The 25,247-nt window shown below is 43.0% G+C and overlaps 1 protein-coding gene across 1 annotated transcript in view; it reads left to right on the forward strand.

Annotated features, from left to right (window-relative positions):
- CCDC85C (coiled-coil domain containing 85C) overlaps positions 1-25,247 on the forward strand; it is a 123,512-nt gene that overhangs the window by 78,550 nt on the left and 19,715 nt on the right. The window contains exon 2 of the mRNA XM_069735411.1: positions 14,557-14,633. Within this exon, the coding sequence (XP_069591512.1) occupies positions 14,557-14,633 (77 nt within the window). The remainder of the gene's footprint in view (positions 1-14,556; positions 14,634-25,247) is intronic.

The following is a 25,247-nucleotide window of genomic DNA, read 5'->3' on the forward strand; positions in this document are numbered from 1 at the left end:
ACTACGGGGACATGCATATTCTAGAATACCCGATGCGTTAGAATCGGGCCACAATCTAGTCTATATATATAATTGTCTAAGGGTTTTTCCGTCTGTCTGTCCTGGAAATCCCGGCTCTCTGATTGGTCGAGGCCACCAGGCCTCGACCAATCAGAGACCGGCACAGCATCGACGTAGAAATCCCGCGTCTCTGATTGGTCGAGGCCGCCAGGCCTCGACCAATCAGCAACGGGCACAGCGACGATGATGTCATAAAGGACGTAGAAATCCTGCGTCTGATTGGTCGAGGCCGCCAGGCCTCGACCAATCAGCAACGGGCACAGCGACGATGATGTCATAAAGGACGTAGACATCTCACGTTTCTGATTCAGCGACAGGCACAGTATCGACGTAGATGTCATAATGGTTGCCATGGCGACGATGATGTCATAAAGGTTGCCTCGACCAATCAGCGAAGGGCACAGTCTGCCACGAATTCTGGAATCATCATTGTCCATATACTACGGGGACATGCATATTCTAGAATACCCGATGCGTTAGAATCGGGCCACAATCTAGTATATATATATTTATCTATCATCTATCTATTATCTATCTTTATTATCTATCTATTATCTATCTTTATTATCTATCTAGTATCTATCTATCTATCTATCTATCTATATATATATATATATATATATATATATATAAAATAAAAATAAAAAAAAGATATATAGATCTATTATCTATCATTGATATATCTATCTATTATCTATTCATCTATTATCTATTTGATATCTATCTATGATCTATATATAATCTCTCTATTATATATCTATATATCTATTATCTATCTATCTATCTCATCTATATATTTATCCATCTATCTATCTATTATTTATCTATATCTATCTATTATCCATTATCTATCTATATATGGAATCATCTATCATCTATATATTTATCTATCATCTATCTATTATCTATCTATCTATGATCTATATATTATCTCTCTATTATCTGTCTATCTATCTATTTATCTATCTATCTATCATCTATATATTATCTCTCTATCTATTATCTATCTATCTATCTATCTATCTATCTATCTATCTATCTATCTATCTATGATCTATATATTATCTCTCTATTATCTATCTATCTCTCTATTTATCTATCTATCTATCATCTATATATTATCTCTCTATCTATTATCTGTCTATCTATCTACCTATCCATCTCTACATCACTGACTAGTAATAAAAATGTTGATGTTGATGTTGTATTTCCTGAAGAAAGAGTCATATAGACTCTGAAACACGTTGAATAAACCACCATTAATTCCTTCACTACGTCTGGCTTCGAATTGGCTAGCAGCGCGGACATAATCCACAAATCTTCCATTATAACATTACATCACTGACTACAAACAGTTAATTGTTCTGATAATAGTCTGATTAAGATTGCCATTAGTTTTACAATAGAGAACATTATTTGGGGAGGTAGGTGGGGGATAATTCAGAACTCCGGATTACCCAGAATCCTCCACTCTAATCTTTAAGAATGTCACATTCTTATTTTCCCACATTTCTAATAGGAATCTTCTTGCCTGGGTGTCTCCTTTGATTGGCCTTGAACATAAGAGAAGTGCGAGTGTTCTAATATTTTCCAGATGAGTCATATGATTACAATCGCATTAGCGGAGGCACCCGGAGCCTCGGACCTCAGACCGGTGTAAATGCCCCTCTAGTCCCATTTGGCTTCCTATCAGTCATAGTGGCCACGTTGAGACCCCTTCCTTTCTGGCTCAGCAACATTAAAGGGGTATTCTCATCTAAAAATATCCTTTCCCAATATGTAGTACAGTGTCATGTAAAAGTTTGGGCACCACTGGTCAAAATTACTGTTATTATGAACAGTTAAGCAAGTTGGAGATGAAATTATCTCTAAAAGGGCTAAAGTTAAAGAGCACAAATTTCCTTTGTATTTTAGGCAAAAAAGAAAAATATTGACTTGTTTTACATTTTAAAATTGCAAAAAGGAAAATGGGCCTATGCAAAAGTTTGTGCACTCTTGGAGATTTGTGTGCTCAGATAACTTGGACCAAGGTTTCAGACCTTAATTAGCCGGTTAGGGTTATGGTTTGTTCACTATCATTGTTAGGAAAGGCCAGGTCATGCAAATTTTACAGCTTTATAAAAACCCAATCTCCTCTGTGCCAAAAACCGCAGCCATGGGTTCTTCTAAGCAGCTGCCTAGCACTCTGAAAATGGAAATGGTGGAGGCCCACAAAGGCTGTAAGAAGATAGCAAAGCGTTTTCAAGTTGCACTTTCCTAGTTTGAAATGTAATTAAGAAATGGCAGATAACGGGAACAGTGGAAGTCAAGATGAGGTTTGGAAGAGCAAGCAAAATTTCTGCAGAGCTTATCGTAGAATTGCTAGAGAGGCAAATCAGAAAACCAGCTTGACTGTAAAAGACCTTCAGAAAGATTCAGCAAAGTCTGGAGTTGTGGTACATTGCTCTACTGTTCAGAGACACCTGCACAAACATGTCCTTCATGGAAGAGTCATCATAAGAAAACCTCTCCTGCGTCCTCACCATAAAATTCAACGTCAGAAGTATGCAAAAGAACATCTAAACAAGCCTGATGCATTTCGGAAACAAGTCCTGTGGATCGATAAGGTTAAATTAAAAGTCTTTGGCCATAATGATCAAGGGTATGTGTGGAGATAAAAGGGCACAGAATTTCAGGAAAAGAACGTGTCGCTAACCATTAAGCATGGGGTTGCATCAATCATGCTTTGGGGTTGTGCTGTAGCCAATGGCACAGGGAACAATTCACAGGTAGAGGGAAGAATGGATTCAATGACATTTCAACAAACATAACAACACCTGTGAAAAAGCAGAAGTTGAAAAGAGGATGACTTCTACAAATACATAATGATCCTAAACACACAGCAAAATCCTCAATAGACGACCTCAAAAGACACAAGCTGACAGTTTTACAACTATGGATACCCAAGCTACTGCAATGCCCTGCACATGGGGGACGCGACATAGCTAATCAGAAGAGCTATATTACATTTCTAATTGGAGGTATTTTTTGTTATTATTATTATTGCACCTACTACATGCTGTGATAGTATCTTGGAGATGGGAATACCCCTTTAATATCTTGCGTTACTTATGAGAAGAAGGATCATTTACATGGAGACTGGTGCGTAGGAAGTGCTGCGTTGTTGCCACATTAACCAGTCAGATTCTTTTCACTTTATATCCGGATTGGTCGTTAACACGTTCCTTTATTTATTTTTGTAACCCTTCCATCATATTTTAGCTTTTTTGGTTGTATGAGGAAGCAGTGTCTCATTTTATTCCTGGAGTTGTGTAGGAGGAGAGGTCTCGGCTCTGGTTTGCTGCTCGCTTGGCAGCCATGTGCGTTGTTTGTGCAGATGGCGCCGTCGTCTGTGTTGTCGTCTTTCTGTTTTACAGTTTGTGTTCTTGTGACGCATTTCTCGCCTAGACACACAATCTGTTTGTTGTCCGGGCTGCGGGTTCCATGTTTTTCCTGTTTTACCTGTTTTGTGAAATTCCCAGGATCTTTCATCTTTATCCAAGTGTCTTTTGACTCCCACATGTTGCTTCATGCCTTCTGGCAAAAGGGGGTTGTGTCGCCCCCTATTTCTGTCACACATACATGTCGATACTTCACCCCAATGTCTGTGTCCTATGGTGTAGACGAGCTTGCTCCTCCATTTTGTTTTTTTGCCTGTGGTATGCAAATTATAATTTAAAGGGGGAAATTTCACCAGGACAAAATAGTGTAAAATGATGGCATCACTTAAATACTAAACTAGAAGACCTTAGCCCCCTATAAAGTACACCCCCATAGGCTTATTTTGTCCCAGTAGGACAGATAAAGAGAAGCTTTCTCTTTGGGCTGGGAATCAGGTCTGTAGCGGGACATCATGTGACTTGTTATTAGCTCTGCTGAGTGGCTGAGAGATCTCATATGGGGAGGAGCATCTGTTATGAGCAACTTTCCAATCATCTGATTGGCTGTTTAAAGTAGCAAAATTCATAATACGTTTGGGGTCCTATAGTGTATAGCTGTATAAACCGTCACGGCAGCCATTTTTTTTTTCGTAGACATTGGCCATGTCCATGCATCAACTGAATCACTAAGTGAGGAATGTGACTCCATTGATCATTTATATTTTGCTGGCCTCGCCGCCTTTATTTGGAGGAAAGTACTTACTCACCTCTTCATTCCTAAATTATTGTTTTTAGAATGAAAAAGAAGGTGTTGATCCAAGAAATTACATCACAAAACATTTTTTTAAATATCTTTATTTAGCTAAAAAAAGAACAGCATACAAAACCGCGGCATTTTTGCTGCCAAGAGATGCAGAACTTTCTGCAAGCAAATACTCAACGTGCGCACATACCCTTATACTACTTTTATATGGTGTCATAGGCCTCCCTCAGACCTGGGTCGTTGGGGTCTCTGTGTTTCTTGTCTGAGGCTGTTCTCTGGATCTTCCGTACAGCTTTGTATTTTCTGTCAAACCAACCATTGATGTGTTTTTCTTTTGTCCTCGTGTAGTTGACTTTTGTAAGGTCTAACGATCTGGCCATGGTGTAGAATATATCATTGAAGTCTTCTACAGCTTGACCCAACTCCTTCTAAGTTACTCTTGTACTCGTAGTTGTAGAAGTGGTGGAGCATCTCCTGTATTTCGGGTCTGCTTGGAACCGCTTTATATTTTAATGCCGACTCCTTCGACCATTCATAGCATGGAGGTAGGTTGAAGAGGCCGCACGGCTGAGGTTTTGTTTGGATGGTTTCTTACTGTACAGAAGAAATTGGATGTGATCTAACAGGTGCGTTTGTGGGGTGACTATAGAGGTGCCGATACTTACAAGGTCCATATCTGTAATGGCATAATCTACTACACTCCTTCCTATATGGGAGTTTAGTGTACACCTTCCTAGGTAGTCTACCTTGGCCCTTGGTGTGGCCGCTAAATATAAATTCCTAAACTTCTACATAAGTTCAGGAGCTTTTTGCCGTTTTTGTTGACTGTACTGTCATAGCTGTTTCTCTCCGTGTGTACTGATTCATCGTGGCCGTCAGTCTCTGCTCCAAATATGTAGATGTTTCCATCCGTGGTCAAAAAGTCTTTTTCTTTCTCTGTTTTTGCATTGAGTTCTTCAAAGATGAGAACATTGCCCAGGGCCTGATAATGGATGGCTTCTCCTTGTAAGATCTCAAAGTTGTCTGGATTGACGTAGGGTGACTCTGGTGGTGATATGATATGTAGGTGGCGCAGAAGTAGACATCAGACTGAGAGGTAAGGATGGAGCTGCTGAATCTGATCCATAAGTGGCTGTCTCCTCTCTTCACCGGTTTTGATGTACTGATGGAGCTTTTCTTTATACCAGATCAATATTCCTCCTGAGCAGCGGCCCTGTTTTATTTAGATTTCCCTGTATCCGATGGGTACCAGGGATTTGTTTCTTGTCTACGTTTCCAGGAGGATCTGAATGTCTATATTTTTCAGTCTTTACATAAAGTCAGGGTCATTTGTTTTACAACCAAAGGCCGAGTTGTTCAGGCCTTGGATGTTCCAGCTGCTGATTGTAAGTGAAGTCATTTTTTTTTCTTCTATATACTTTGTGTATATACCTTGTAATGAGTGTGGCTGTGTAGGACATACCGGATTTCTGACGTTGGTTCCATCCAGTCATTTTAGTTTCCTGCACAATGTGCTGAGCAGGGTCTTTATCTCCTCCAAATCTCTGCTCTGCATATCTCTGCATGTGAGGTCTGTGGTCTCCTCCATTGTGGCCTCCCCATCTGATGTCCCCATTTTGGGTGAAGGGCTTTGTTTCTAGCTTCCTGTGATAAATTTGGGTTTCCTGCCTTTTCATTGTTGGGGGTATTTCTATGGGATTTTGGTTGCTGTTGGATGGAGGCCGGAGGTTTCTGTTTTGTACGATGTCCTTCAGCTCTTTGGCCAGAATTTAGGCTTACCCCTTGTTTGTTCAGATGCTTGCTGCCATACAGGTGATGGTGATTTATGGAGGGGTGTTGTGCCAGGGTAACGTCTGGCCCCAACTATTCTTGCTGTGAGGTCCATGTTGATGCTCTGGGTGGTTTTACTGGATACATCCTTTCTTCGGAGCAGAGATGACAGAATGATTTTGCTGTCTGGGAATTTTAGGTTTTCCGTCCTTGCTAGTTGGGTCAGTTGTCCTGAGATCTGCTGGTGTTGCTCTGGTAGATTGTTTGTACCTGTGTGTATAATAATATGGTTTGGGTTGGTAAACTGTGGATTATTGATGACCCCTGCCACCTGTTCAATAGTTCCAGAGCGGATTTTATTGACCCTTTTATCTGGGAAAAGACGACTTGTATTTAAAATTTTGCGTTTTTGTGCGGTCACTGCACACGTCAAATCGCTGCATGCCGACGCATCCGCATACAGTGCATGTCCCTGTGTACCCAATGTTAAAGATAGGTACGCAGGGAAATGCAGGACACATACAGAAGTAGGCGGAGCTTCAGGGAGGAAGAAGGGAGGAAGTACGCAGCCATCCGCAGCCCTCCTGAACACAAATGTGAACCTAGCCTTAGTCTGGCATTTTCTTGCTTCAGTTTATTATTATTATTATACATTTTTAGCGCCATTATTCCATGGCGCTTTACATGTGAAAGGAGCAGAGTTCAGTTCACATATTGAACCTATTTCCTGCTGAGCTGACCTGTATTCACATTTTCAGTTAGTTTGTCTCTTTAATTTCTTGATCATTTGCATTTCTGTCATTAAGGCTTCTTAGATGTTCTTCCTTAAATTGAACAAAGTCTATTTCTAATTGAGATAGACAGTCTCTTAGGTGAGGGGTGTGAAGCATTGGGGCATCAAGGGTGCCTCTGGAGGTCTCTGTAGGGGTGTGGACATCAGAGGTACCTGGGGTTTCTTGTTCTATGTGAGTTAGGGCTTGTCCCTCTATTAATCTTAGGACTGAGCCATCAAGCATAACTCAAGGACCAAATTAGCCAAACCTAGACCTTACTCTCCATTATCTCCATTGTAGATTCAGAACCCCTCAGACCATAAATCAACAAGATTAGTTTTGCTTTCCGAATGGGTGGTCTTCATGATCAGAAGAGATGGGAATAGAATCATAAATAACATAGAGGTCAAGATTAGATTCCCATGAGGGCACTAATCCTCCTCTGTCTCCACCTAGATGGCCAGGAATCAACTCTATTTTATGGAGAGTTGTCTAAATTTCCTTGACATCTCCCAGCCTTCAACCAGAATCATGGAAGGTTCCCTACTGATATTAAAGTGTCATTGCAGGATGGATGAGGCCTCATGTCATTAGTGGCTATGAGATGGCTATTGATTTTTTTTTTTTTTACATTTTTGTAATTGCATGAAAGCTACATTTAACGAATGCTAATGCCATAACATGTGTTAGCAGGTCCTATTAATTACGCCAAGGGGGTCGTGTTGGGTATATATGGCCCAGGTTGGCAGCGGGTGTTTGGAGCGGGTGCCTTCATACAAGGCAGGTGCTTGTTGTATTATACAGCTTGCTTCAGCCTCTTAACAGCAGCGACCAGAGCTAATTTTGATCACTGCTGTTTACCTATTGGTCAATCTTGAACAGTGCCATTTTCAATATTTTGAAAAGCTGTGGGTATCAGTTTATGCACCCATCGGCCCCTCTGCAACTCAATTATGGGGACTCGCTACCATATTGGCACTCCATTGAATCCCAGTCCTAGGCAGTCGTTATGTTTTTGCTACATACTGCATGATGTATCAAACGGTCACTGGTCAAGATGCCTGTAAGGCAAAGAAAAAAAGGTTAAAAGTAAGTTAAAAGTTTAGAGAAAAAAAAAATATCGGTGTGTGTGTCTCTATAATATAACGCTGGGAGCGTCACTCTGTCCGAAGCCTTTATAGACTGCGCAAGCGCAAGCGTCGGCGCAGTCTGGACTTCACAGAGTGACGCTCCCAGGAGATCGCGGTATGCGTAAACACTGAACGCACACCGCGATCTCCACCGGAGAGTCAGGGACCGCCAGGATGGTAAGTATATTCACCTGTCCCCCGTTCCAGCGCTGCGTGCGGCTCCGTCTCCTGGGTCCTCTGCTGTGATGTTCCCAGTTCAGAGGGCGCGATGACGCGCTTAATGCGCGCCGGCGCCACCCTCTGACTGAACAGTCACAGCCAGAGGAGCCGGAAGATGGCGGCGCGCAGCGCTGGAACGGGACAGACAGGTGAGTATAGCAAGTGCTGGGGGCCTGAGCTAGCGGTGACTCCGGCACCTGACCCCCACAGCGCACCGGTGTCCCCGCCTGCTCAGGCCCCCAGCACTCGGCGCCCAGCGACGATAGGTGAGTATGTTTTTTTTTTTTTTATATATATGGTAGCAGCATACGGGGCATATATAATGGAGCATCTTATGGGGGGCATATAATACAATGGTGGCGCAGGATGGGAGCAGCACATGACAGAACGGGGGCGCAGGATGGGAGCAGCACATGACAGAACGGGCGCAGGATGGCAGCAGCACATGACAGAACGGGCACAGGATGGTAGCAGCACATGACAGAACGGGGGCGCAGGATGGGAGCAGCACATGACAGAACGGGCGCAGGATGGCAGCAGCACATGACAGAACGGGCGCAGGATGGTAGCAGCACATGACAGAACGGGGGCGCAGGATGGCAGCAGCACATGACAGAATGGGGGCGCAAGATGGGAGCAGCACATGACAGGACAGGGGCGCAGGATGGGAGCAGCACATGACAGAATGGGGGCGCAAGATGGGAGCAGCACATGACAGAACGGGGGCACAGGATGGCAGCAGCACATGACAGAACGGGCGCAGGATGGGAGCAGCACATGACAGAATGGGGGCGCAGGGTGGGAGCAGCACATGGCAGAACGGGGGCGCAGGATGGCAGCAGCACATGACAGAACGGGGGCACAGGATGGCAGCAGCACATGACAGAACGGGGGCGCAGGATGGCAGCAGCACATGACAGGACGGGCGCAGGATGGGAGCAGCACATGACAGAACAGGGGCGCCGGATGGGAGCAGCACATGACAGAACAGGGGCGCAGGATGGGAGCAGCACATGACAGAATGGGGGCGCAAGATGGGAGCATCACATGACAGAAGCAGCACATGACAGAACGGGGGTGCAGGATGGCAGCAGCACACACATGACAGAACGGGAGCAGGATGGGAGCAGCACATGACAGAACAGGGGCGCAGGATGGGAGCAGCACATGACAGAACGGGGGCGCAGGATGGCGCAGCACATGACAGAACGGGCGCAAGATGGGAGCAGCACATGACAGAACAGGGGCGCAGGATGGGAGCAGCACATGAAAGAACGGGGGCACAGGATGGGAGCAGCACATGACAGAACGGGGGCACAGGATGGGAGCAGCACATGACAGGATGGGAGCAGCAAATGACAGAATGGAGGCGCAGGATGGGAGCAGAACATGTCAGAATGGAGACGCAGGATGGGTGCAGCACATGTCACAATGGGAGCGCAGGATGGGAGCAGCACATGACAGAATGGGGGCGCAGGATGGGTGCAACACATGACAGATTGGGGTGCAAGATGGGTGCAGAACATGTCAGAATGGAGGCGCAGGATGGGTGCAGAACATGTCAGAATGGGGGCGCAGGATGGGTGCAGCACATGTCACAATGGGAGCGCAGGATGGGAGCAGCACATGACAGAATGGGGGCGCAGGATGGGTGCAACACATGACAGAATGGGGGCGCAAGATGGGTGCAGAACATGTCAGAATGGAGGCGCAGGATGGGTGCAGAACATGTCAGAATGGGGGCGCAGGATGGGAGCAGCACATGTCACAATGGGGGCGCAGGATGGAAGCAGCACATGACAGAATGGGGGCGCAGGATGGGTGCAACACATGACTGTATGGGGGCGCAAGATGGGTGCAACACATGGCAGGATGGGGGCGCAGGATGGGTGCAGCACATGGCAGGATGGGGACGCAGGATGGAGCAGCACATGTCAGAATGGGGGTGCAGGATGGGAGCAGCACATGTCAGAATGGGGGGGCAGGAAGGGAGCAGCACATGTCAGAATGGGGGTGCAGGATGGGTGCAGCACATGTCAGGATGGGGACGCAGGATGGAGCAGCTCATGACAGGATGAGGACGCAGGATGGAGCAGCACATACCAGGATGGAGACCATATACCAAAATAGATGCTAGCCACCCGGGCGTAGAATGGGTTCAATAGCTAGTGTGTATATATATATATATATATATATATATATATATATATATATATATACATATATATATATATATATATATATATATAGGTTTACATTGCTCCATTTTTTCCAAACCAAGAGAAAAAAATTCCTTTTTTATCGCCAAGTATGTAAAAGTTAGAACTAAGAAAATATCACATTAATTAACCTGTACTGTAAATAATGTAGAAAAAAAATTAAAACAGCAGAATCAAAACGTATATGCTCCAAAGTGGTACCAGTAAAAACTTCAACTCTCAAAAGAAAAAAGCAAGCCTTAATGTAGTTCCATCACTGGAAAAAGTTCTTGGTCTCGGAAAATAAGGACACAAGCCAAACTTTCTATTTTTTTTACAAAGTTCACAATGTTTTTTTAAAAGCCGAAAATAATAATAATAATAATGAAAAATAAAAAAAATTGTACAAATTTTGTATTAATTTCATCATGCTGATGGGTCATTTTTACCGCACAATGAGCGTCATAGGAAAAAAATAATAATTGGGGTAAAATTGTTATTTACACCTTTTTAGCCCACTTGGAATTTTTCTTTTTGGCTTTTCAGTAGCTTATATTGGAAGGTGAATGATGTTATTCAAAATTATAGGAATAAAAATTAGATGGGAGAGGTCTTGGCACTTCAGACAATGATAGTGACGCGTCACAAGCTCTTCAGACACCAAGATGGTGCATAATTATTTCTCCATTAAATGTCAGGGTCGATATAAAACATGAAGACCACCGCACAGTATTTCCTGTGGGATTTCCAGCCTTGCTATTGTCCTGCCACTGTGGACCTGGCTGCTTTCTGGTTGAAGAGATTTACTGTCCCTTTTGGCTTTTGGTACTGTGATGTCACCAACAACTCATACATCATCAGAGCTGTCCCCATGACTCCAGCAGTAATACCACCCCAAGACATACGTAGCCTATAATTGCCAACGCCTTCAAAGGGACCGGACTCTTGACAAGTCGAGATTATGACGCATCGATATAGATATTAGTGAAGGATTATTAAACTGTACAGTGGGCACAATGCAGTCAGGGGGTGACGTCCTCCTGGAATCATCAAACCCAGACTCCTCCATCAGAGAAGTGTCATCCATCACTGCACAGGACACGTCTCCTCCAGAGTCCAGTGGTGGAGTCTTTACACCACTCCATCCGACGCTCGGCATTGTGCTTGGTGATGTACGGCTGCTCGGCCATGAAGCTCCCGGTGGGGGCGCATTGTTTGTGCTGATGTTCTACCAGAGGAGTATTGGAGTCAGCAGAGCGCTAGTAGCGTAATGCTGTCTGCTCCTCAGCACTCGGCCCCCTTGGCTGCATGCACCTCCAGCACATTACGGCAGCCATATTATAAGGGTGCAGCGTCGTAGTTTTATGTCGTGAATATACCGGAGTTTGGACTGCTTCTATTGTGCAAATATATACTAAGCAGTCACCCCCTCCATGAATGGGTAGGCTGTGAGTGGTTGTCTATTTAGTATTTTGCACCTGTGTTGCCGACATCTTGCTACTTAGGCTGGCCGCGTCCTGTAATGCACTTGTTCTGAGACCTGGGCAGGTAAGCCGTGCTGCCCCTTTCCAGCCGTGTTTTTGGAGGATTTTCAGTCCTCTTTTGTGGCTTTGCTACTAAGTTCACATTATAAGGGTGCAGCGTTGTAGTTTCATGTCGTGATTATACAGAAGTTTGGACTGTTTCATTTCCGTATATTTCAGAATCCATTCCTCCCTTTAAAATAAATATTGACCCTTCTCTGCCTATCCTGCAATAAGGATGCAAGGATGGGGTTGGAGAATATTAGCTGGAATATTCCCAGGACTTTATTCCCTCCCAGGAATAATGTGGCCACAGTCAGCCAAGTCCACAGGGGAAAAGTAACCTGCACAAAGCATCATGGTGCTGATTTTGGAGACCATAAAAGTATTTAGAGGGCTAATTTTAAAGAATCGCCTTTGGTGCTCTATGTGTTATAGGATCCTGATTGTATCCATGTAAAAATATTGAATGGGTGGAATTGCCCTTTAAGGATCTGTGAGTGGCCCGGGTGCATTGCACCTATCCTGATTGGATTGTGGAGGACATTCATAATTTTTATTGTTTATCTACTCTACGAAAGTGTCTTAGGTGGCACTTGACCGAGGTGAGAAATTCTTCTATCCCTCAGCATGCTGGAGTAACCTTTGGTACCATAGAGTTGATGCGGGACCATTTTGGGCACTTAGTAGAAGAAGACGTGCACTTTTTTTTGTTTAATTTGCCCAGGCCCCTGACAACCTCACTTCTTGTAGTTCTCTTATCAATGACCCTGAAGGCACTACCCTCAGGATAGAGTCCCCCAGATCTGCAAAGGTTGATCCTAAAGACATTTATCTGGGCTGTATCCAAGGCTTACCCCTAGAATGAGCCATCAATATTTGACTAGTGATGGTCTGATTCTTGGCATCAGTTTAGTAAAGGTACAAGCCACCATCAGACACAACCTTAGCGATCGCTGCAGATCTGTAAGTCGTCTGTTCAATGGTGGTGTCAGGAATCAACTAATCCGTTATTGATGGCCAAGTTAAAGGATTGTAGTCCAGTTGAACCCCTTTAACATTTTTTGGGTAAGATTTCTTCCTAGTTATACTCACATCCAGATCTTTATAACAATGTTGTGTATGAGGTTGTAAGATGTTACCGTGGAGCAGAAGTATTTCATTAAATCTGAACCCTCCTAAGCCGTCTATATGAGCATGCAAGTCATAGGAAGCTGAATAGCATGATACCTTGATATCTGCGATCCGATGTTTTATTCCAGAGAAATCCACATTTTTGTCAATATGTAATTGAGTGGTTAATATCTTTGGGCCGGACATAGATCTCCCTGTGAATTTGCCTCCAAATGAAAAGAGGCATTACCAGTGTGAGACATGTAGATTAGGAGAGAAGAGTGTCAGTTATTTCATGTCTCACACTGGTAACCCTCCCTTTTATTTAAAATAAGCTCTGGAGGCAGATTCTCACGTAGATCTATGTCCGGCCCATAGATCTGAACAGCTCATTTACATATTAAGAAAAATGAGGATTACTCTGAAACAAAACATCAGATCACAGATATCAAGGTATCATTTTATTCCGTTTCCTATGACCTACATGCCCACATAGGTGGCTTAGGAGGGGAGATCCTACTGACATATTCCTTTCAAAGTTCTGATGTTATGATTAATTATGTGATTTTAGGGCCAACATTTGATTCTCAGTACAAAGGGTTTTCACTACCCAACTTTATAAGCCATGAGAGCTTCTCACATGTATCTATCACCTATCAGAAGATTATTTTGACTGGGTATAGCCCTTTAAGCTCAGTAATTTCGAGACTGGGATAAGTGTTACAGTGGCGTTGTACCGAAACTTCAGCAGAGACCATCAAGAACTTGATGGTGGAAAGATCTACTGTAAAAATGCAGCCTCACAATGTTCTGAAGTTTTGTAATCAGGATTTTGAAGATATGTAAGTTGATCTTTCTGAGATAAAATTTTTCAACCTGGTGAGGTGATCCAAAAAAGGACGACCTCCCTTAGTCTGTCTAAGATGACGTAGGACCATTGCCAATGGCTGTTAACCTTGTAGTAACATGAGCCCGGACCAGAAATCACTTTGTTAGACTCTGCAGTCAGGGGCTACCATGTGTAAAAGCTTTGGAGTCTGGCATTTTGAAGCTTCTAATAGGCTATTGTAAAGAGGACCTGTCACTTTCAATTAATGTCATTGTCTTTATATGTCTTAGCTCCCGCTGTTCTCCTGAATCCGATGATGTGTTTCTTTTGTTCCTGCGCCTCTCCGTTCCTGAGATACTTCCCTGTATATAAATCCTAGTCTTGTTGGCAAGTGGGCATGGTCCTCAACTCTGATTTCTGGGCATATTCATGAGGACAACGCCTACTTGGCTAAGGCTAGATTTATATAAAAGGAAGAAAGGGCCATATCTCAGGAACAGAGAGGCGCAGGGACAAAAGAAAAACAATGTCGGAATCAGGAGAACAGCAGCAATTACTCCAGTTTAAAAGGAATGGAAATTTATGGCAAGTGACTGGTTCTCTGGGTTAATAATAAAGCTGTTATCAGTGCTCAGTAGGTTTGGATGCAACTAGAACTTGGATGCAATTACCATCCCCAACTTAGATGCCCCTTTTTGTCATGAAGACTCCCAGGCCATAAATACTACAATCTAATTTTCTTTTCTTTTTTTGTCATAGATACATCCTCCAACTACATCCGACAACTAGAGACCAAAGTGAAGCTCCTCGAAGATGACAATAAACTTCTGACGCAGGTATGAAAAAAATAAATATAATATTCACATTAGGACTTGATAACGATGCGTCCGACGCATTAATCTGCGTGTGATCGCTTATAGGGATTACTTTAATTAAACCGATGAAAATTGATTTTTTTTTTCTTTCCATCTCATCTAATTTCTTTTAGATAATTTCGTCCTAAGAGCCCTTGTAATTGTTAGAATAATTGCTTTTAAATGGCGACTCAGTGCAGAAGATTTTCTTACGGATGTTGAAAGGTCTCAAGACATGTCCCTGCTTCTTCTGCGTCACAAAAGGCATCTGTCAGCCGAGCGGAACTTTCCTTCTGTTGCATAGATCATCTACAGTTGTGGCCAAAAGTATTGACACCCTTTCAATTCTGTCAGATAATACTCAGTTTCTTCCTGAAAATGATTGCAATCACAAATTCTTTGGTATTATTATCTTCATTTAATTTGTCTTAAATGAAAAAACACAAAAGAGAATGAAGCAAAAATCAAAACATTGATCATTTCACACAAACTCCAAAAATGGGCCAGACAAAAGTATTGGCACCCTCAGCCTAACACTTGGTTGCACAACCTTCAGCCAAAATAACTGCGACCAACTGCTTCCGGTAACCATCAATAAGTTTCTTACAATGCTCTGCTGGAATTTTAGACCATTCTTCTTTGGCAAACTGCTCCAGGTCCCTGATATTTGAAGGGTGCCTTCTCCAAACTGCCATTTTTAGATCTCTCCACAGGTGTTCTATGGGATTCAGGTCTGGACTCATTGCTGGCCACCTTAGAAGTCTCCAGTGCTTTCTCTCAAACCATTTTCTAGTGCTTTTTGAAGTGTGTTTTGGGTCATTGTCCTGCTGGAAGACCCATGACCTCTGAGGGAGACCCAACTTTCTCACACTGGGCCCTACATTATGCTGCAAAATTTGTTGTTAGTCTTCAGACTTCATAATGCCATGCACACGGTCAAGCAGTCCAGTGCCAGAAGCAGCAAAGCAACCCCAAAATATCAGGGAACCTTCGCCATGTTTGGCTGTAGGGACCGTGTTCTTTTCTTTGAATGCCTCTTTTTTTCTCCTGTAAACTCTATGTTGATGCCTTTGCCCAAAAAGCTCTACTTTTGTCTCATCTGACCAGAAAACATTCTTCCAAAACGTTTTAGGCTTTTTCAGGTAAGTTTTGGCAAACTCTAGCCTGGCTTTTTTATGTCTCGGGGTAAGAAGTGGGGTCTTCCTGGGTCTCCTACCATACAGTCCCTTTTCATTCAGACGCCGACGGATAGTACAGGTTGACAATGTTGTACCCTCGGACTGCAGGGCAGCTTGAACTTGTTTGGATGTTAGTTGAGGTTCTTTATCCAACATTCGCACAATATTGTGTTGAAATCTCTTGTCAATTTGTCTTTTCCGTCCACATCTAGGGAGGTTAGCCACAGTGCCATGGGCTTTAAACTTCTTGATGACACTGCGCACGGTAGACACAGGAACATTCAGGTCTTTGGAGATGGACTTGTAGCCTTGAGATTGATCATGCTTCCTCACAATTTGGTTTCTCAAGTCCTCAGACAGTTCTTTGGTCTTCTTTCTTTTCTCTATGCTCAATATGGTACACACAAGGACACAGGACAGAGGTAGAGTCAACTTTAATCCATGTCAACTGGCTGCAAGTGTGATTTAGTTATTGCCAACACCTGTTAGGTGCCACAGGTAAGTTACAGGTGCTGTTAATTACACAAATTAGAGAAGCATCACATGATTTTTCGAACAGTGCCAATACTTTTGTCCACCCCCTTTTTTATGTTTGGTGTGGCATTATATCCAATTTGGCTTTAGGACAATTCTTTTTGTGTTTTTTCATTTAAGACAAATTAAATGAAGATAATAATAACAAAGAATTTGTGTTTGCAATCATTTTCAGGAAGAAGCTTAGTATTATCTGACAGAATTGCAGGGGTGTCAATACTTTTGGCCACAACAGTATAATGAAAATTTGCAAGTTTCTGCAATACTTTGTCTCGTTACTTTCATGATCACTGCTTGCTGTCAGTGTATGGAATCCATTTTTTTGCACAGTTTCAATATTCAGGAAACAAGAAACCCATAAAAAACAACTTGTTTGTGGTCTGTGGTCATAAATCCTCAGAGAAGCTTGGAAAAAGACAGATAAAATGCGTACACACTCCTGTCAGTAAGAACTCGCTGACTGTTTCTCAGTTAATTCATTCTACAGTCAGCAATACATGGTGCAACACAAATCCTATAAAAGGAAAACGGTGTAAAATTTGTAATGAAACCTAAATATAAAAATAATTCTTGGTCCCACATACATGCGTTTATAACAACAACAAAAAAGCCCTTAATAGAGGTTCTCACTGAACAGAAAGAACTCAATTTTGTGATTTACCCCTTATAAAGGGGTTAATTATGATTTCTTTTTTGTCTGGTTTGTTTTGCAGCCGGCGGCATTATTGACTTCGTAATTGGATAAATGGCGGTGCTCCGTAATGATCCGCATGATGTTGTGGTTCATTAGGACGATGGCGTGAGACACGGGGGGGGGGCTCCTGCCATATTTCATGCGGTTATCAGGAACGGATCTGTGATTATTGATGTCTCTCTTTATGGACTGTAGGAAGGTCATCGAGGTGTATAGATAATTAACCAGTGGTCCCATCTGCCTCCAGGGGGGGGATTACATGTGGCTGGGAAAGGTTTGTGCCCCTCCTTTGCAGAAATAGGGTAATTAAAACATAAATGACCCACGGAGCGGTTCTTAGTGTTTTACATTAACCGACTTGTGTCATGTCTTGTGGCGCCATCCTAATAATCCATCCATCATGTCCGCTCATACCGGTGTCTGGGGATGCTAGACTCACCAGTGATAATTCAGGATACGGTTATATCGTTGCAGCAAGGGCTGCACATAGCCGAAGGGCAGACACTCACAGATCAGCGACATTGGGTAATGGGGCATAAGGATGCCGGCGCTACAACTGCAGGTTCCTGATGTGTCTGTAAGTAGTGCCCAGGGGACACCCACTGCAAGTAGCACCCCATGGCCTCCCGAGATACGAACATCTCTACTGTGTGGGCCCACAATATATCATGCAATGTCTGATAGCTCAGCCCTATGTCATATAGTGTAATATAGGTCCATCAAAACGGTCTTGTAGGTCAACTCAATGACTGCATCCTATAGGTCCCCTGACAATTTGGGTCATTAGCAATGTGCCATGCATATTTACAGCGGACTTATGAGACACACTATACCATAGGGTTCATCTACAGGGTGGGCCATTTATATGGATACACCTAAATAAAATGGGAATGGTTGGTGATATCAAATTCCTGTTTGTATTATATGGGAGTGGGAAACTTTTCAAGATGGGTGGTAACCATGGCAGCCATTTTGAAGTCAGCCATTTTGGATCCAACTTTATTTTTTTCAATGGGAAGAGGGTCATGTGACACATCAAACTTATTGAGAATTTCACAAGAAAAACAATGGTGTGCTTGGTTTTAACGTAACTTTATGCTTGTTATTTACAAGTTTATGACCACTTATAAAATGTGTTGAAAGTGCTGCCCATTGTGTTGGATTGTTAATGCAACCCTCTTCTCCCACTCCTGACACACTGATAGCAACACCACAGAAGAAATGCTAGCACAGGCTTCCAGTATCCGTTGTTTCAGATGCTGCACGTCTGGTATCTTCACAGCATAGACAATTGCCTTCAGATTACCCAAAAGATAAAAGTCTGAGGGGGTCAGATCGGGAGAACTTGGTGGCCATTCAACTGGCCCACGATGACCAATCCACTTTCCAGGAAATTGTTCATGTAGGAATGCTCGGACCTGACACCCAAGATGGTTACCACCACAATCCAACACAATGGGCAGCACTTTGAACACATTTTATAAGTGGTCATAAACTTGTAAATAACTCATGAAAGAATAAAGTTACATTAAAACTAAGCACACCATTGTTTTTCTTGTGAAATTCTCAACCTCCTGCTCTGTGGCCTCCCCTCTAACACTCTCGCACCCCTCCAATCTATTCTAAACTCTGCTGTCCGACTAATCCACCTGTCCCCCCCACTATTCCCCGGCCTCTCCCCTCTGTAAATACTTTCACTGGCTCCCCATTACCCAGAGACTCCAGTTCAAAACACTAACCATGACGTACAAAGCCATCCACAACATGTCTCTACCATACATCTGTGACCTCGTCTCCCGGTACTTACAGTACCTGCACGCAACCTCTGATCCTCACAAGATCTTCTTATATATTCCCCTCTTATCTCCTCTTCCCACAGTCGCATACAAAATTTCTCCCGCGCATCCCTCCTACTCTGGAACTCTCTACCACAACATATCAGACTCGCACCTACCATCGAAACCTTCAAAAAGAACCTGAAGACCCATCTCTTCCAACAATCCTACAACCTGCAGTAACCACCGCTCGACCACACCGCTGAACAACCAGCTCAACCCTCACCTACTGTATCCTCATCCATCCCTTGTAGATTGTGAGCCCTCGCGGGCAGGGTCCTCTCTCCTCCTGTACCAGTTGTGACTTGTATTGTTCAAGATTATTGTACTTGTTTTTATTATGTATACCCCTCCTCACATGTAAAGTGCCATAGAATAAATGGTACTATAATAAATAATAATAATGTGTCACATGACCTTCCTATTGGAAAAAATAAAGTTGGATCCAAAATGGCCGACTTCAAAATGGCCACCATGGTCACCAACCATCTTGAAAAGTTTTCCCCCTCACATATACTAATGTGCCAGAAACAGGAAGTTGATATCACCAACCATTCCCATTTTATTTAGGTGTATCCATATAAATGGCCCACCCTGTACAGTTACCGTAGCCCTATAGGAACATCCATAGTGGACCTATAGGATGCTCTGTGCCATAGGATTCATTCATAGTTTCTGAGAACCTACAGTATACACAATATATAACAGGTTAGCCATAGTTTGTGCGTCTATAGGAAACTCCCTACCATACGGCTCACCCACAGCTGCACTACCATAGGGCATACCCATAGCTTCTCCAGACCTATGGGACAGTCATAGTTTCAGTGAGCCTACAATAAGTGAACCCATTGAATATTGTATTCCTTAGGCCCACAGAAACTGTGGGTCAGCACTATATCTTACTGTTTCTTGTAGGTCCACTTAAGCTATGAGCCTACCCTATAGTGTGTAGTATCCTACAGGACCATAGAAACAATGGATCAGGTAAGGTGTATGGTCTACAGTGTCCTATTCACTGAACCTAGGGGTCACTTTTATGGTATAAAGTGTCCTACAGGTCCAGTGAAACTAGGGGTCAACTCTATGATCTGTGTCCTATAATTCCAGTGAACCTAGGGGTTAATACCCCTAGTCTTTCACATTATACCGTATTGTTGACTGGTAAAACGTGTGAGACCGGGGGATCAGTTCTATGATATATTGCGCCCCTGTATGCTCAATGAAACTATGGTTCACCTCTACGGTATAAAGAGTCCTAATGATCCACTGAAGCTAGGGTTCAACTATATATTGTGTACTTTAGGTCTTTTGAGATGTCACTTAGTCTTCTGGCATCCTGTGTGCTATAGTCTGACTGAAGCTCTGGGTCTACGGGGTCTATAGAATCTGTAGCACAGAATCCCATTGTATCTCGAGTTTCTGCCTCTTCCTCATTTTAGTTAGGACGAGCGGATTGAAGAATCTTCCGCTTTGCCTGGCAAGGAGAGAGAAAAGTGATTTGATTGCACGTGAAGTTTGGCAGTAGGCAGAGAGGACTATTACCATAGCAGCACATTACTTCTGCTTCAAACACTTATTATTGGGTCAACCTCCGATGACTGAAAATAGAGCACATTCATCCTGCAAAGTCCGGACTTGTCTCTTTCTATCTGCGTTATGTGTTTACAGAGGAGAAGAATCTAATGGCCACGGCTTTTCCTACACGCACCCTGAACATATACCATAATCCAAATTTCTAAGAACTATGTAGTTAATTTACATAGAAGGATAATGGATTTTATTTATTAATTAAATGAGTTCGGACTAGAATTATGGCCTTTTGGGTATGTGGTGGGTGCTCAGATCTGGGAAACATTCTCAACCCTATTGTTGGACCTTGCAGATTTTTCTATTGTTTTCATTTCCAAGAATAGGAATCAGAATTCTTCTTGTCAATGTCTAGAGACCTGTGACCATACCAGTCACGTACCCAACATCTCCTCTAGGTCAGGAGAACGTGTTGAAACCCTGCAGCCCCCATCTGCCCCAGTGTACAGGTGACAGACAATGGCTCGCTGTGTTGGTTGAGGCTCGACGCATTGATTCCAGCATCCTGGGATTGTGACCAGAGATGCTGAAGATGACAGCTGCTCCTGACTTAAGAGTGGGCCTCTTGTCTTCTGTGTAACCTATATGTAAGGGATTAGCAAATGCACAAGACCCAACAATCTGTTTTCTCTGTCTCGAAAGCAGGTGGATTCGGCTTACATGCAAAGATGTACTCAGCAGTCATAAGTGGTTGTTTTTTTCTAAACGCTCATTAGGACTTTTATGTATTGGCAGGAAAGTGTCCTCTCTCTTTGTTTTTTTTATCTTGGAGTTTTTCAGTATTATACAGTTTCAAACTTCTGGGTTTAGTGAGTAGCAAATGGTATGTGATGGTGGCCACCAGTAAAATAATGGAAGTGCGCAAATAATGATATGAACTGGGATCTTAAAGGAATGGGCTCCAAGTCTTGGGATAGGTGTATTGTGCCATAAACTGAGATCAGGAAGGAATGGGCTCCAACTCTTGGGATGGGTGTATGGAGATATGAACTTGTATCAGGAGGAAATGGGCTCCATGTCTTGGGTTGGGTGCATGGTGGCATGACCTGGTATTAGGAGGGAATGGACTCCATTTCTTGGGATGGGTGTATGGTGACATGAACTTGTATCAGAAGGATCTGGGCTCCAAGTGTTTGGGTGGATGTATGGTGGTATAAACTGAGATCAAGAGGGAATAGGCTCTAATTCTTTTGATGGGTGTATGATGGCATGAACTGGTGTCTTGAGGGAATGTGCTCCATGTCTTGTCTTGGGATGGGTGAATGGTGGCATGAACTGCGATCAGGAGGGAGTGGCCTTCAAGTCTTGGGATAAGTGCATGGTGGTTTGAACTTGTATCAGAAGGTAACGGGCTCCATGTCTTGGGTTGGGTGCATGGTGGCATGACCTGGAATGGGCTCCAAGTCTTGAATGAGTGTATGGTGGCATGAACTTGGTTCCACTTTCCTCCTGATATGTGATGAAAAATAATCAGCGTGTTTGCACCAGTTTTTGGTTTAACAGGCTGTTCCTCCATTGACTTTTTTTAGTCCTTAGGCTTAGTGTGTGTAAAAATAGCAAAATGAGTCTTACTTACCCCCCTGCTGATCCAGTGTCGCCTTTTCGTTGCTATCCGCGGTCTTTGTTAACAGCGGTACAGAGATAGTCATGACTACAGCATGTGACCTTGGCAGCCAATCACTGGGCTTAGAAGTCATGCTGATGTAGATAAATCCTGTGGTTGGCCAGGGCGGGTTAATAGTGGCGCCATATTAAGACTAAATGAGCAAGCAAAAAAAAACAAAAACCTATTTTACTACTTTAATAACTGTGCACCTATACATGGAATATTGTTTTTTGCAAGCCTACAATAATAATAAAGCAGTGCAAGGGTTGTTCAAATATAACCATTTCTGAGCATAGTTTTACGTACAACTAACTGTATTATAGAACTCATCATACAGCTACTAAAATAAGAAAAAAAATCACATTTTCCATCCCCCTGAGATGATGCGGAGTTCTACCTTTATGTAAGAATCTTATATAACTGCTAATTAATAAATGCAGACAAAGAATCAATGTTCTCATCAACTGCAGAACGTTTTCTCGCTTCTTCCAATTAGCACTAATAACTTAATTTCCTCTAAAAGGAAGAAAATGTGTATGTTGGCAGAATATCAGACTGAATCTATTAAATATCAGCAGAGTGTCTATACTATATGTTTTCATGGATTTATGGCATTGCTTTTCATTATCTTCTCATGCTGAAGCCATATTTGTAAGGTTAGAAGTACTACAGAGGCATTCTGGGGCTTATATTGGGCTCACGTATTGGGGGCCACAGCTAGGGTTGTCCCTATCTCCCTTAATCATAGATGCTGAGTGTGCAAGCACCACAATGCTAAGTGAAGGCCAATCGGTTGCAGGACACTTTGATGCCTGGTTTCTGGATTGGTTGCAGGGGCATAAAGTATAATAGGTGCAGAGGTTGAAGTTACCCCCATGTCCTGGAGCCTATTGGGAACCAAAACGTCCCTTTGGCCCATATGAGAAGACCAATAAAATTAAAGACCTGTGATATTTCAGGGGACCTGTTGGAAATTGGGTACCCCAAGGATTGTTACGCTACTGGTTTGTTGTGAAATGTAGACTCCTATATGCTGAAAAACACTTAGAGGACAGGGGTTCTAGCTTCTTCTGCTGGTTTCGTCCCAAGTCAATTGGGCCAAGCATTAGACTGTGCTCTCTATCTATCTCACAAGGAGTGGGAAAGTGGGATAGGAGTGGTGAGATAAAATAGAATCCGGGATGGAAGTGGGTCCCATGTTCTGCTATTAGTGAATAAAAAAATGAGGATTACAAAGAGGGAAGTGGACTCAATTTCCTTTGATGAGTGTGGTGGCATCAGCAGGGAAGTGGACCCATGTTTTGGGATGCAAGATGCTATGATCTGCTATCATTAGGGAATAGCTGCATATCAACAGACAGGTGTATGGTGGCATGAACTGGTTTTAGGTTTGAAGTGAGCCTCATGGCCTAAAATGAAGGTAAAATGGCATGAATAGATATCAGGAGGGATGTCGTCCCATCATGTACGGTGACATAATCTTTTGTCTTTAGGGTAGTTGTTCTATTTCTTGGGATGTGTATGTGGAGGCATGACCTTGTATCTGAACCAAAGTGATGCTATGTCCTGCGATGTTTCAATGGAGTCATGACCTTGTATTACGAGGGAAATAGTCCCATGTACTGGGATGGGGGTATAGTGCCATGAACTGGCTTTAGGTAGGAAGTGATCCTCATGGCCTAGGATGGGTGTAAAATAGCATGAATAGATATGAGGAGGGAAGTAGCCCCATCAGGTATGGAGGCATGGTCTTCTCACTTTTGGGTGATTATCCCATTTCTTAGGATTTGTATGTGGAGCCATGACCTTATACTTGTAGGGAAGTGATGCTATGTCATGGGATGTTTCTCTGGAGTCATGACTTTGTATCAGGAGGGAACAGGTCCCATGTCCTTGGATGTTTATATAGATGTATGACATTGTATCAGAAGGAAAGTGGTCCCATGTCCTGAGATGTTTCTTGTGGAGTCATGACCTTGTATCACGAGGGAAATAGTCCCATGTACTAGGATGGGTGTATGGTGCCATGAACTGGTTTTAGGTGGGAAGTGATCCTCATGGCCTAGGATTGGTTTAAAATGGCAAGAATAGATATGAGGAGGGAAGTAGCCCTATCAGGTATGGTGGCATGGTCTTTTCACTTTTGGGTGATTATCCCATTTCTTGGGATTTGTATGTGGAGGCATGACCTTGTATCAGGAGGGAAGTGGTCCCATGTTTTGGGATCTTTCTATGGAGACATGACCTTGTATCAGGAGGGAAGTAGTCCCATGTCCTGGGATGTATCTATGAAGGTATGACTTTGTATCATGAGGGAAGTGGTCCCATGTCCTTGGATGCGTGTATGATGACCATAAGGCAGGGTCTAGGAGACAACTTGCATCATCCTTCATACTTGTTCCTACATTGAAGAGGCTTCATATAATATTTCCTCCGTGCGGGTTCAGTATGTGTCACCTTCAGACACACAGATCTTATCTATTATATGAGGATTAGTATTTGAAGGTGTTCTGGACATTCTGTAGTATGTGATGTAATATAATGCAGAAGATCTGAGAAGTTTATGAGAGGTGGGTTAGGTTATGCGTGGTTAGGTGATGTTTATACGCCCCCTTGGACAGGTGCTTCTTCCAGTTTTAGGACTGGTTTTCAAAAGAGTCAAAGGGCTTAATAAAGTTATAGAAAATCCACCCTGTCCTGTGATCTTCTTTAATCCTTCCCCATCTGACAGGTGTCATAATTAGATCGGGCATCCTCTATACATGTTGGTGATTACTTGGACTCAACCTGCCAAATAAAAAGGATTAAAAGTGCACAAAGGACATGTCTGTTACAATAAGGGGGTCAATGTATAGCTGTGTGAGGAGGCGAAACTACACCCATATACCACAATACGGTTACCTTGCTTCTGAAATATATATCTATATGTATAAATATTCCCTTAATCCATTATCAATGGGACCTGACAGGCAAAAGATTATCAGAATAACTATGGATTACCAGGTGGATCTAGAGAAGTAGGTGAATATTACTTGTAGTAGAGATCCCTCAGGAAGATATTGACTCAAAAATATCTGAAAACTAAAATCTAAGTATATTGTAAAACATTGATGTGTTGTGGAGGGACCTTCCAGTTGGTCATCGCTTATCTGTCATGGTTGA

This window comes from Ranitomeya imitator, chromosome 1, assembly GCF_032444005.1.
Source record: "Ranitomeya imitator isolate aRanImi1 chromosome 1, aRanImi1.pri, whole genome shotgun sequence".
Lineage (NCBI taxonomy): Eukaryota > Metazoa > Chordata > Amphibia > Anura > Dendrobatidae > Ranitomeya > Ranitomeya imitator.